This window comes from Ascaphus truei, chromosome 9, assembly GCF_040206685.1.
Source record: "Ascaphus truei isolate aAscTru1 chromosome 9, aAscTru1.hap1, whole genome shotgun sequence".
Classification (NCBI taxonomy): domain Eukaryota; kingdom Metazoa; phylum Chordata; class Amphibia; order Anura; family Ascaphidae; genus Ascaphus; species Ascaphus truei.
In genome coordinates, this window is record NC_134491.1 from 31323923 (window position 1) to 31335343 (window position 11421).

The window sequence follows — 11421 nt, forward strand, 5'->3', positions numbered from 1 at the left end:
CATTCTGCTGGACATTCCTGATTCCAGCTGTGCACCCTTGCATTCTGCTGGACATTCCTGATTCCAGCTGTGCACCCTTGCATTCTGCTGGACATTCCTGATTCCATCTGTGCACCCTTGCATTCTCTGTGAGTGCTTCTACCTCAACAGAGTCAGTCATCACTGCATTAAAGGTGTAAAAGAACCTGGCAACAGTCTTTTCTTCAGCCATAGACCTACTGAAATGAATGTTTGGCTCTGTACAGAACAGGCTAAAGACTGAGCGGGATGAACCAAGTGTTACTCCTGTCAAAGGTACAACATGTTACTATGTAACAAGATGAGCACTGAAATACTGTTTGCTGTCAGTGTTACAGGGAGAGTGGATTGCAGTGGAACATTGCGTGATTGATAACAGCGGTGGGGTTGTGGTACTGAGAGCGGTCCCAGGAGCGCACTGCACCGTCGATGGGCTGGAAGTCGCAGAAGCTTGTCGTTTATCACAGGGTAGGATTTCCAGTTCCTAGGAAAGATTTCCTTAGTTAAAGCTGCAGTTCAGTCAATATCCTGCATGTGTGTTTTTTTTAAATAAATCAGTTCTGTAGTAAGAAAAAATACTTTTAGCATTTTCTGTTTTTAAAAAAACAACTTTGAAAGACCAATTTTCTTGTATTCTATTTTAACAGCCATTTGCTAAGGCACTGCCCCTTCATGTCCTGTCACAAGCCCTGGCACACCCCTTTGTCAGCCCTGCCCTCCCTCTAGCACATGTCAATGCAGGAGTGCTCATGAATATTCATGAGCTTCCACTGACAGACAAGCAGAATATAAACAAATCCCAGCTTTTAATATGTCACCAAATTTCAACCTATCAATACATGGAGAACAAATTGACCTGCAGCTATACATTTCTTTAGGTAATTAGAGATTGCAAACATAAAACTATTGAAGTAAAAAAAAAAAGACTGAACTGCAGCTTTAAGGACTCTGATACTCAAGGGTCTCATGTCTGTGTGTTGGAGTTCTGAATCTGGAATTTTCCATACCTCCGGACCCCTGCCATGTTAATAACTGCAGGCCCACCATGCTTACACTTGTTTCTTAATAACCATGTATGTCTATATATGAGATATATTTGAAAAATATTGAGATTGTGTCTAGAAATAAGCTTTTACTTGTGATAGAAAATTTATCTAGTGCAGGAGAAGGAGACGTGTTTTTACCGTTCCCAAAGAATCAAAACACAGTGCAGCCATCATGAATTACATCACAAAGTAAACATGGCTTCCTTCTGCATTTAAGGTATACATATCTTAATGGGTTTGTATTGCAGTGGAGCAGTCCCAACATAAACTGGAGTTTCAATAAAGCGAAAGCACACAGCTGTACGTTACAGCCTTTATAACAACTATAACATTATTACTGCGGTGAAGCGCTATATACATTAATGGCACTATATAAATAAAGATATATACATACACACACATACACACAGATACATATACACATACATATATACATACATCCCACAGGCTTAATTACTTTCAAATTAACCTAAGGTATGTTCAAATGTAACGAATATTGATCCTAATATCAGAAAACTACAATGCCTACAGCTGTTATGCAGGGCTAGTTTGGGATTCATACCTAAAATAGCAGCAGTGATTCCATCTATACTGGGAATTCATTTTATAATATATCAGAATCACGGTATATAAGTATGTTGTTAAGATGAAAAAGGGAAAATACAATATATTTGTGAAGTCTAAATATTTTTAGACTATCAATTTATAAACAAAAATACTTGTGGTCCATAGTAAAAATTCCTGAAGCATTTTCTTAGTGTCACCTGGTTTGTTTTTGTGACTAGAATACCATTAGAAAAATGTAATTCGCTATCTTTAACTTAGAGGTCAGCATAAATACAAAGAAACCAGTCCTTTACCATATGTGCAGGCTAATGGATGTTTGTTTGGCTATGATTTTATAGTGACGGGTTTTTGTTCTAGTTGTGGTTAAAAATATGCACACTTCCAGAGCAGATTTTACTGAAATCTATAGTAGTAACCCTTATTCTGTTTGTGTCTCTTATTTGTGTATATGTTGTATTTGTTTACAGGGGCTGTTCTTGTTTTTGGAAAGACTAATAGGTTTAGATTTAACCATCCTGCTGAGGCTGCTATCCTGAGGCAAAGGAGAACGGTAAGTTAAACTTCCCTCTAAGTTTCAAACTTGTGGACCAGGGGGGGGGGGGCAAACCCCAGTCTTCAAGGGCCACTAAAAGGTCAGGTTTTAAGGATATCCCACTTCAGCACAGGTGGCTCAAACAGCTCAAACAGTGGCTGTTGCAGTAAAAAAAATGCGTACGTGGCTGGAATTACAAATCTGCAAACAAGGCCATGATTTTGCAAAGTTTAGATGTGTCAAACTAAACGATATGAGCAGTTCCAATCCAAGAGCGCCTAAAAAATTAGTTTCATACGTAAGATTTTATTTTATTTATGCTAACATCAGACACTGTTGCTGAATACTTCTTCACTCCCAGAGCATATATTTGCACGAGTGTACTTGATCTATATGTCCCTTATTTTCTCTGTATTTCTGGACAAAACACACACAGCCCCTGTATGTTCTGAGCCCAAATCCACCAGATCATATATATATATTGTGTTAAGAAGAGTGCTACTAGGATTGTGACCTCCATGTATAAAACATTTCTGGGCGATATAAACATTTACTGTATGCATTTTAATGTTTTCGTAGGAGAGCCAGGCTTCATTCCTTAGCAGTGGTTCTTTAGATTGGCTGGACCTGTCTGGAGCTTTCTCCACTTCTTCCAGTGGCAATTCTCTCATGTCAAATGCAAGGTATGTTGAGCAGAACATTATGGATTAAATAGTAACTCCTACGTAACTTTAATTGTCTGTGCTCAGATTTACACAATTGCAATGCTCACATATGTAGTTTAGAGGTAACTTTGGTAACATCAGAATCTAGAGATTAAGAAAACCGTGACTTGGGGCCGTAGCCTAAGTAGGGACACCTTCTTTATTGACATACAGGCACACAAATTAATGTGCAACATTATAACACCTTAGTGGCGACGTCTTAAGATCTGGACAGCAGACACGGCACAAACATTTAGAGAACATCTGATTATATGAGAGATGAAAACACATTGTCCTGCAGATAATACACTGCTCTGCACGTGTTCTGCACCCGGGGTGGCCAACGCCAGTCTTCAAGGGCTACCAACAGGTCAGGTTTTCTGCATATCCCTGATATGCCAGTCCTTGACTGAGCCACTGATTGAGCCACCTGTGCTGAAGCAGAGAGATCCTGAAAACCTGACCTGCTGGTGGCACTTAAGAGCTGGAGTTTCCCACCCCTGTTCTATATACTCTCATTGCTCTGTATATAATACAGGCACACACTGCTCTGCTTATACAGATGCGAGTGACATTGTTTCCCCATTATAGCGTAGCATATTACACGTGTTCCATAGGATTCTCAAGCAGTGTTGGTACAGAATATAAATTCCACAATAATGCGAACGTGGCTACAATGAATCGCCCTACATCAGTAGAGACATAGGCACTGCTATACATGTATCCATTGCTCTGTTTATAGTAATACACACACTTATGTAATGCAGTCAGGAACTGTACCCCATATTCTGCATTAAGCATAGACACACCCTAATGGGCTGTGTGCCCTACTGCAGTAAAGATAGATGAAGTATTAATGAACCTGACCACCATTGTTTACTAAATGTTTCTTTCTGAAAAGGCACGTGTGTCTGATGGGCTGAAACAATGAACAGTGCTTTCTTTTAGTTCTGATATTCCTTTCTCCTTGATTATAAGCTATTTTCCAACATCCCTAGAAGATACAACAATCGTTTAATTGCGAGGCGATAGATTTGGGGACATTGTTCTTATTTAAAAAAAAAAAAAAATGAAATGGAAGAGTTTTCATTTAAATACAGGATTTAAAGCCATTGTTCAGATGCATGGCGTTTGTTGAACATGAAATGATACAGTAGTTACCGAGCAGATTGGTGCTGAAGTGACTTGCGACTGCAAAGCTGTAGTATTAGGCAGAATGAGGGAGGTGCTTTTTATCTTGATCTTCAAAAACATATTGACGCTTTGCGGTAATTGAGTTTGGTTGTTTTCCGAGAGATTGGGCAATGAAAAGCACTTCATTAAGATGATAAACATCAATACTGGGTATGATCACACTGTTCTAACTCTTTAACAGCACAGCCCTTCCAATGTGAACTAATGAAATGTTTAAGGAATTTAGTCTTGGTAGGTTACAACATTTACACAATCAGACATCCCTAGTGGAGATATGTACAGGGTTGCCACCGCTCTGGGTTTGACCCGGAGACTACAGGTTTTGGCCACGTATCTCCGGACTACATGTTTACCTGGGAAATCTCCGGGCGAGGCCTCAGCTCTTACTTTTTCCAGCGGCGGCGGCGGCATTACCGGCGACATCTCTCCCTGCAGGGACCTCGCGTTGTCATGGCAATACGACGCCATGTTGACGGAACCTTGCAGGAGGAGATGCCACCACCGGAGAAGGTAAGAGAAGTAAATGTATAAATAAAATAAATTAATTAAAAAAAATGAAATTTAATTGCAAAAAGTCTCCGGGTTAGCCTTCACTATAAGGTGGCAACCCTGGATATGTATTGTGTTGCAAACTGGAGCATTGTTTCAACAACGGGTGCAAATTGTGTAGTTTTTACATTGTGACACTTTGCGTCAATGTGACAACGTGCTTTGTTCAAACCCAGTGAGCGTTTTGGCCAGTGGTCATGGAAGGAGATGGTCAGAACAATATTATAATGAGATGTATAAAAAAAATTGTGACAGTGGCTGGTATAGTTTTAATTTCTCTTTGTATCAAATAAGTATGCCAGATGTAGATGACACTAACCTCTGTCATTTGATATGTATTTATTTTATCTCGTGCAAATTGAGAATTTCGTTTTAAAGACGGAAGTCACACACATGATAATGCTGTGTATAAATCAGTGCGCTGTTTCACCATCATTCATTCACAGCTACAAGCATTCAACCGGCAGAAATGATCCGAATATTCCAGCAATAGCGGCAGTGTTTTTATACATTGGGGAGAGCAGGAGACAAGAAAGGGCGGCTCAGTGAGTAAGGACACTGGCTCTGAAAGCAGTGATACTGAGTATGAAGCAAGGGAGCCTGGTTCAAATCCCGGTGTCTGCTCCTTGTGCAAGTCACTTTATCTCCCTGTGCCTGAGGCACCAAAATAAGATCGTAAGCTCTGCGGGGCAGGGACATATTGTGCCTACAAAATTATATGTACACTGTACCCGCTACCGCTATATAAGGAAAACTGTTATGCTTGTGCAGACTATTTCTAGTGCATGAAAGGAAGAATGTAATGTTTCTAGCCGTCTAATTGGGTAAGGGGAGTAATGATAAGAATATTGTAAGCCTTTGATTAGGAGCCAGTCCAGCCCAGTCACAGTCCAGCCGCTCATGTTGCATTACAAAGCTTTGCATTGCTGGTGTCCCAGGCGTAAAGGAGGGGAGAGATTTGAGCCGTGCGGGAGGCATTGCACTCAAGCTGAGCTAGGAAATGAAATGCTAATCTGGGAAATGAGGTGTGTGAGGCTTCAGTATTAATGCAGCTATGGACACGGTGTTACACAAAGGGAGGTAGCTGGCCTGTGTATGTTTCACTGCATAGAAGGTTATGCAGTATTTCAGTCACTGACTCATAGAGCCGTAACAAAGAAACAATGTCAATTCTATACATTCTCCTTCACTTCTGTATCTGCACATGTTTTCCTAGAGATATACCAGGCAGTGGATTTTAAGGAGCGACACATTTTGCTGTCCTATGAATCCCTCCATGCTTCATTACTGATGCATCTGCTGCTATAGTAACAGAGAGCTGCATTATGCTTTAGAGACTGTAGCCAGCCAAGCCCCTGCGCCAGCCTGGGCAGGGCTTGTGATTTGGGGGTGGAGAATGTGACCGTGTGTCTGTTAGCTGGGGACATGTTTGGATGAAGACGTTTAGCTACACAAGCTTGGTAGAGATTTTTGCATAACTAAAAACTAACTACTAGTATTGATCCTTTGGTCCCTGCATACACGGGGAATGTCTGATTCAGGTGAGTGAAATGTATTTCTATCTAAATCGGCTCAAAATGTACTACAAGGAAAAAAGATCTTTGCAGAGATTTGTGTGTGTTATTGCATATGAGGAATTTGCAGAGTAGCTGTGAGTCTTGTTCTACGCTCTGTGTGCTTGAATCCTTTGGACGTGTCTTTTCCGCGCCTCGGCTGGAAATGTTCCATGATTATTCGTTGCTTGGTTGAATCTTCCACGTATCCATTGTACTTGTTTTCATTTTATTTAATGTTGAAGAAATAGAAGATGCAGTAGATTCAATTATTTGTTTGATAAAATGGGGGGGGGCGGGCATTAGAATAATTGATTAATAAATGTTTAAACCTATAAATCTCATAAAATTTATAGGGTCTAAAATATATTTGCACATCGGTGGTATTTCCATGTATTGGAATTGGTGACCTTTTGCTATTCAAACGTATCACTCCCTCTGGCCAAAGGTTTAATGTGCACATATAGTTCCCATAACGTGCACAGTACACTTATTAAGACTTATTATTTTTGTAAGATATCTGTGCTCTCAAGACACAATGGTAGTATAATTTCATTACTGTCAATTTTCAGTGCACTAAAATGTATGTGCCATTTTTGTCACGTTCTTTAAATGCATTGCTTTTTGTAGTGTCTATTGCTTTTAGTTGCCTATATTTGCAGTGTGTTGTGAAAGTGCCCTGGCTAGCATCCATGCGTTAGTAAAGAGGCCTAGGTCCTGGGACATGTTAGAAGAAAATGATGACCTTCCTTCACTGTTCCATTATGTGTATCTCCATTTGAGTTGCTGTAATTGGCATTGGCAGCACAGAAAGGTTATGTACAATCACACAACAAGCAATGTTACTAATGACGATTAATGCAATGAGAATCACTATAGTTAGAAGTTTGCCAAGTGTTTTTCCTGTGTTTGGGGAGAGATTGCCGGCTTTGCATATTGTGTTATGAAATCACCTAGCTAGGCAGAGTAAAACAATGAAGACGGCAGCAATCTCACTGCTGTGGCATGAAATAAAACTGAGACTGCTACTACTGTACGTGCTTATTCTTCTATTAATCCTGAATCTTTCACTAGGCGCACGTGCTTTGCTGCAAATGACCGTAATACTGTTAATAACTAAATTCTTTGGCTACTGTAAGGCTTGTTTTATAGTTGTCGCTGCTGCGCGTGCGGGCGCACGACCGGCGTGGCGTGCGCATTTAGTTGCTAGGGTGCAAGCGGTGTCGCACGCGGTTAGGGGGCGTGACTCTGATGTTGCGCTGTGATTGTTTTGCGGTGCAGCAGCAGCGGGAATTTTTTTTAAATTGTATTTTCCCTGGTCTACCGTGTCACCGCTCACAGCCGTGCGCTCGCGCGTCCCTGGTATAGAAACGTCTGGCTTACACTGCCAATTATAATTACTTTATATTACATGCCTAAGAGTTTTCTTCGGTGCTGTAATGACCTCATACAAAGATAGATACTGACAAAATATCGGGTGTTTTTAGACCATAGTTTGCCAATTCCCCATCTTAAACCTTATATTGTGTTATATCTGAATTTGTTTCTTGTGTTTCTGCTGAGCAGTCTTAATTCATTTATTGAAACCTCATTTATCACAGCTGGGAGAATGTTCAATGCATCCACTACCTTTTCAGTAAATTAGTAATTTATTAGATTTTCCCAAAGTGTACCACTTGCCACCAGCTCCTCTGCATGGCCTCTTGTTCAATCACTACCTTTTTTTCTGGCAGAGGCGTTTTTCCTGCACCTCATTGAATACCTTATGGAATTTGCAACTTACTATTATATTAAATCTTCTCTTTTCACATTGAAACCTTGGTTTCCTCCATATCCGCGGTATACTCTCTATTCATATATGTTAGACATGCTATTGTCCTTATTACATCTGTATGTTACACATGCTATTATCCTTATTACATCTGTATGTTACACATGCTATTATCCTTATTACATCTGGATGTGGCATGCATGGTGTTTGTGTGGTGAGACACTAGTATTTTGACTTTTGTATCTCTCGGGTCTTCTGTTCACATCTGTGACAGGCCGGTCTTGCGTACCTAGGAAAATACATTTTTCCTTAGGTTAGCACAATATACCTCATTGTGTCCACCTATATTTAGATCGGTGACGCAGCATACCTATCCTGTCAGTCTTTGAGTTATATGCATGTAGTGTATATGTCTGCATAGTTTTTCTACATCTGCTAATTTTTGTTACCTAAGTGTATACCAAGCAAATACAGGCAGTCCTCGGTTATCCGACACAATGCGTTACTCAAAATGGCGTTGGATAGCGAAACGTTGTAAAGCGAAACACGTTTTCCCATAGGAACACTGTTTAAATGAAAGGTTCCGTTCCTGAAGGCATTTTTAATGCTAAAATACACCAAATATTTTACGCAGACAATAAGATATGCAGCACACACATAAATTATATAGTGCATATACTGTATTATATATATTACATAATATATAATATAATATAAAAATATAATATATTATATAGTATAATATATTATACTATATATATTATATACACATAAACAACTTTGCAAAGCATCGTAAGAGCGTTGGATAAGCCATTTTGGCGTTGTAAAAATGAACATAGGTTTGCATTGCACAGCGTTGGATAAGCCATTCGTTGTAAAACGAGGACTGCCTGTATATGTGTACAGAGACAATATGGCATCTCTCTCGTTTCAGAATTTGAAATATTTCCTATGTTAACTGGCGACCGATTAAAAAAAAAAAAAAACCACAATATCATCCATCATTTATTGGTGACTTCAGCTGCGAGGCTTATATTTTGCTGCCATATTTGTCGTTTTTGTGTGTGTCAAAACTGGCAGAAAAAAAAGTACAAATACAAACAGGATGGGGGATTTCCCAGACGGCAGGAAATAAAACGGGCAGCAGGGATTGCTGCTTTAATCGTAATGCATTTCTCCTTTACACATTGAATAGTCGGGGGGATGGTGACTACTGTACTGCAATTATGTTGCATGTCGCCCCAGGACTAGAGTGAGGGATTGGTGAAGTTTATATTCTCCCTGTGTGTGCCTCGGGTATAAGTGCCCGCAGCCGTCTGACCTCATCTCTCTGTGTGGCATTATGCTATTGCCATGTTTTTTCTTATTCCCCATAGCCGCGGAGGACACTGGCTTTTAACGTCTTGGTGTAACGTTGCATTTGTACTTTAATAGAAAGACTGACCCGCTGTCCGAGGAGTATCAGCAGAAGCTGAGAGACCTGGAAGCCTTTTACCAGCAGCAGGTGGACGAGCAGCAGCGTTACGTGGAGGATTTGAAGAGGCAAATCCAGACGGCGCAAGTCAAGGGCGAAAAGGAATTGGAGCACGAGCAGTCATTAATTAACCAGCTTATTAAAGAGAGTAAGTATCTCTGCTTTGGTTTCAAAGTCCGTGTATTGGAGATTCACCTTTGGGATGAAAAATCAGGCTACTTGTGGGAACTGCACAGGGTCCCGGCGTGCTGCAGAGATTCACGATCAGTCGTGGGAATTTGCATGGTGTTTTGGAGCTTTGCAGTGGTCCATGAGCGGCCGTTGGAAGCTGCAAGGGTCCACAATGGGCTGTGCAGATGTGTCTATGTTTTGAGAAGTGTTACAGAGGGTTGTGGAGGCTTATAGGAGCTTGTAAGTACATTTTAGTGCCTGTTGCAGCTTATTTTGGCTGTTTTGGGGGCCTTTCCCTACAGGGCTATGCGGAGCTCTTCCTGAAGCGCTTCTCCCTGTCGGTTCCATAACCAGAAGTCGCAAATCTTTTCTCCTTGAATAGAAATCACTTATAGAGAAGTCATATGACGATGTTAAGTAAAATACTGTTGGGATATTTACTGTTAATTATATAATGGAACATATTGGTAAGCGCACATACACTTGCAAAGTGTGCAATACTTTTTCTATACACCGGTTTCAGTTTGCTCTTGTCTTTGTTCCTTACAGACCAGCAGTGGCTTGTGAAAGAGGAGCAGCGCCTGACCACCAGTCAGCAGCAGCAGCGGCAAGAGTCGGCAGCACAGACAGAACCCAAGTCTTATGCAGAAGCAGAGGTTCATAAAACTGTGCCTGCGGACATCCACCCATCTCCAGCTGAGCAGGACAGGAAGAGGCTGGTGCAGCTGGAACTACTGCGCAAGTGCTCCCTCAGAAGAGCTGAGCGGAACATAAAACGGAAAAGGGTGAAATTCCAGCTGGAGAGGGTTGTCAAGAAGCAAAAGCTGCTGGAGGCCAAGAAAGACCTCCAACAGCTGCAGGCTGTATGTTGGATCAATGAGGACAGAGTGAAGCAGATTTACCCTCATAATCCAAACACACGAGAACCCTCACTCACAACACTTAGAAGGAGCAGGTCCTCACCTTCTGGCTTTGTTTACTCGCGGAAATGCGCATTACCGTGGTCTGTACAACCGCTCCCTAATTACAGGTGGGTGCATCTTTTACTATCTTTTTACTAAACATATTGCTAGTAATTGCGTCCGTGGGATCTGGTTCTAGTTAGATGTCACTAGAGAACCTTAAAAACGCCAGGTAGTGGGGAAAATATCTCATTAGAATTTGTCAAGAGCTAAAAGCAACATTTCTAGATTGCTGTTATTTCGTTCTGTTCTACCTGCCTACAAAACAAACCTGTCAATCTTTCTACAGTGAACCACATCATTATGAAGATCTAAGATTTTAAAGTTTGAAGTATGACCTAGAGAATCCTAATTGCAGCTTGCCCATCATATGGATTCTGCAACACCACTTCTTTCTAATCCAATAAGTGTGTCATAAATATTTAGTTTGATGGTGCAAACTGGTTCTCCAGTGTTGTCCCTGCAAAGATGGGAGCTACACAAAACATGCACTGTTACTCTCAAAATCATGCTTAAAGAAGCTATTCCTTTAAAAATATATATATTTATATTCCCCACCCCTTCCCCGAGGTGGGAAACAAGGGGTCTCCGGAGCTGAATCGTATTAATTTCAGCTCTGGGAACCTCCTGCTCCATGAGATACTTGGATATAAAAGTGATGCCGGGATCGGACTTTTGTTTATGCGACAAGCGGGCCAATAAGAAGCCACAAGGGATGTCATGGCTTCCTATAGGCCCGTGGGATGCAGGACATTTAAACTGACATTTTTTGTGCCCCAGCTGAAATCAACACGGTTCAGCTCCAGAGACCCCCTTCTTCTAACCTAGTAAAAAAAACCGAGGTAAAGCCACTTTAATTTGTGTTGACGCTTGAGAACAA

General features: G+C 41.0%; 1 protein-coding gene across 1 annotated transcript in view; it reads left to right on the forward strand.

Moving 5' to 3' along the window:
* The window catches only part of STARD9 (StAR related lipid transfer domain containing 9), a 100377-nt gene that overhangs the window by 66734 nt on the left and 22222 nt on the right, over positions 1 to 11421 (forward strand). The window contains exons 18-22 of the mRNA XM_075614255.1: positions 349 to 486; positions 2099 to 2181; positions 2743 to 2846; positions 9369 to 9556; positions 10129 to 10609. Coding sequence (XP_075470370.1) covers positions 349 to 486; positions 2099 to 2181; positions 2743 to 2846; positions 9369 to 9556; positions 10129 to 10609 — 994 coding nt within the window. The remainder of the gene's footprint in view (positions 1 to 348; positions 487 to 2098; positions 2182 to 2742; positions 2847 to 9368; positions 9557 to 10128; positions 10610 to 11421) is intronic.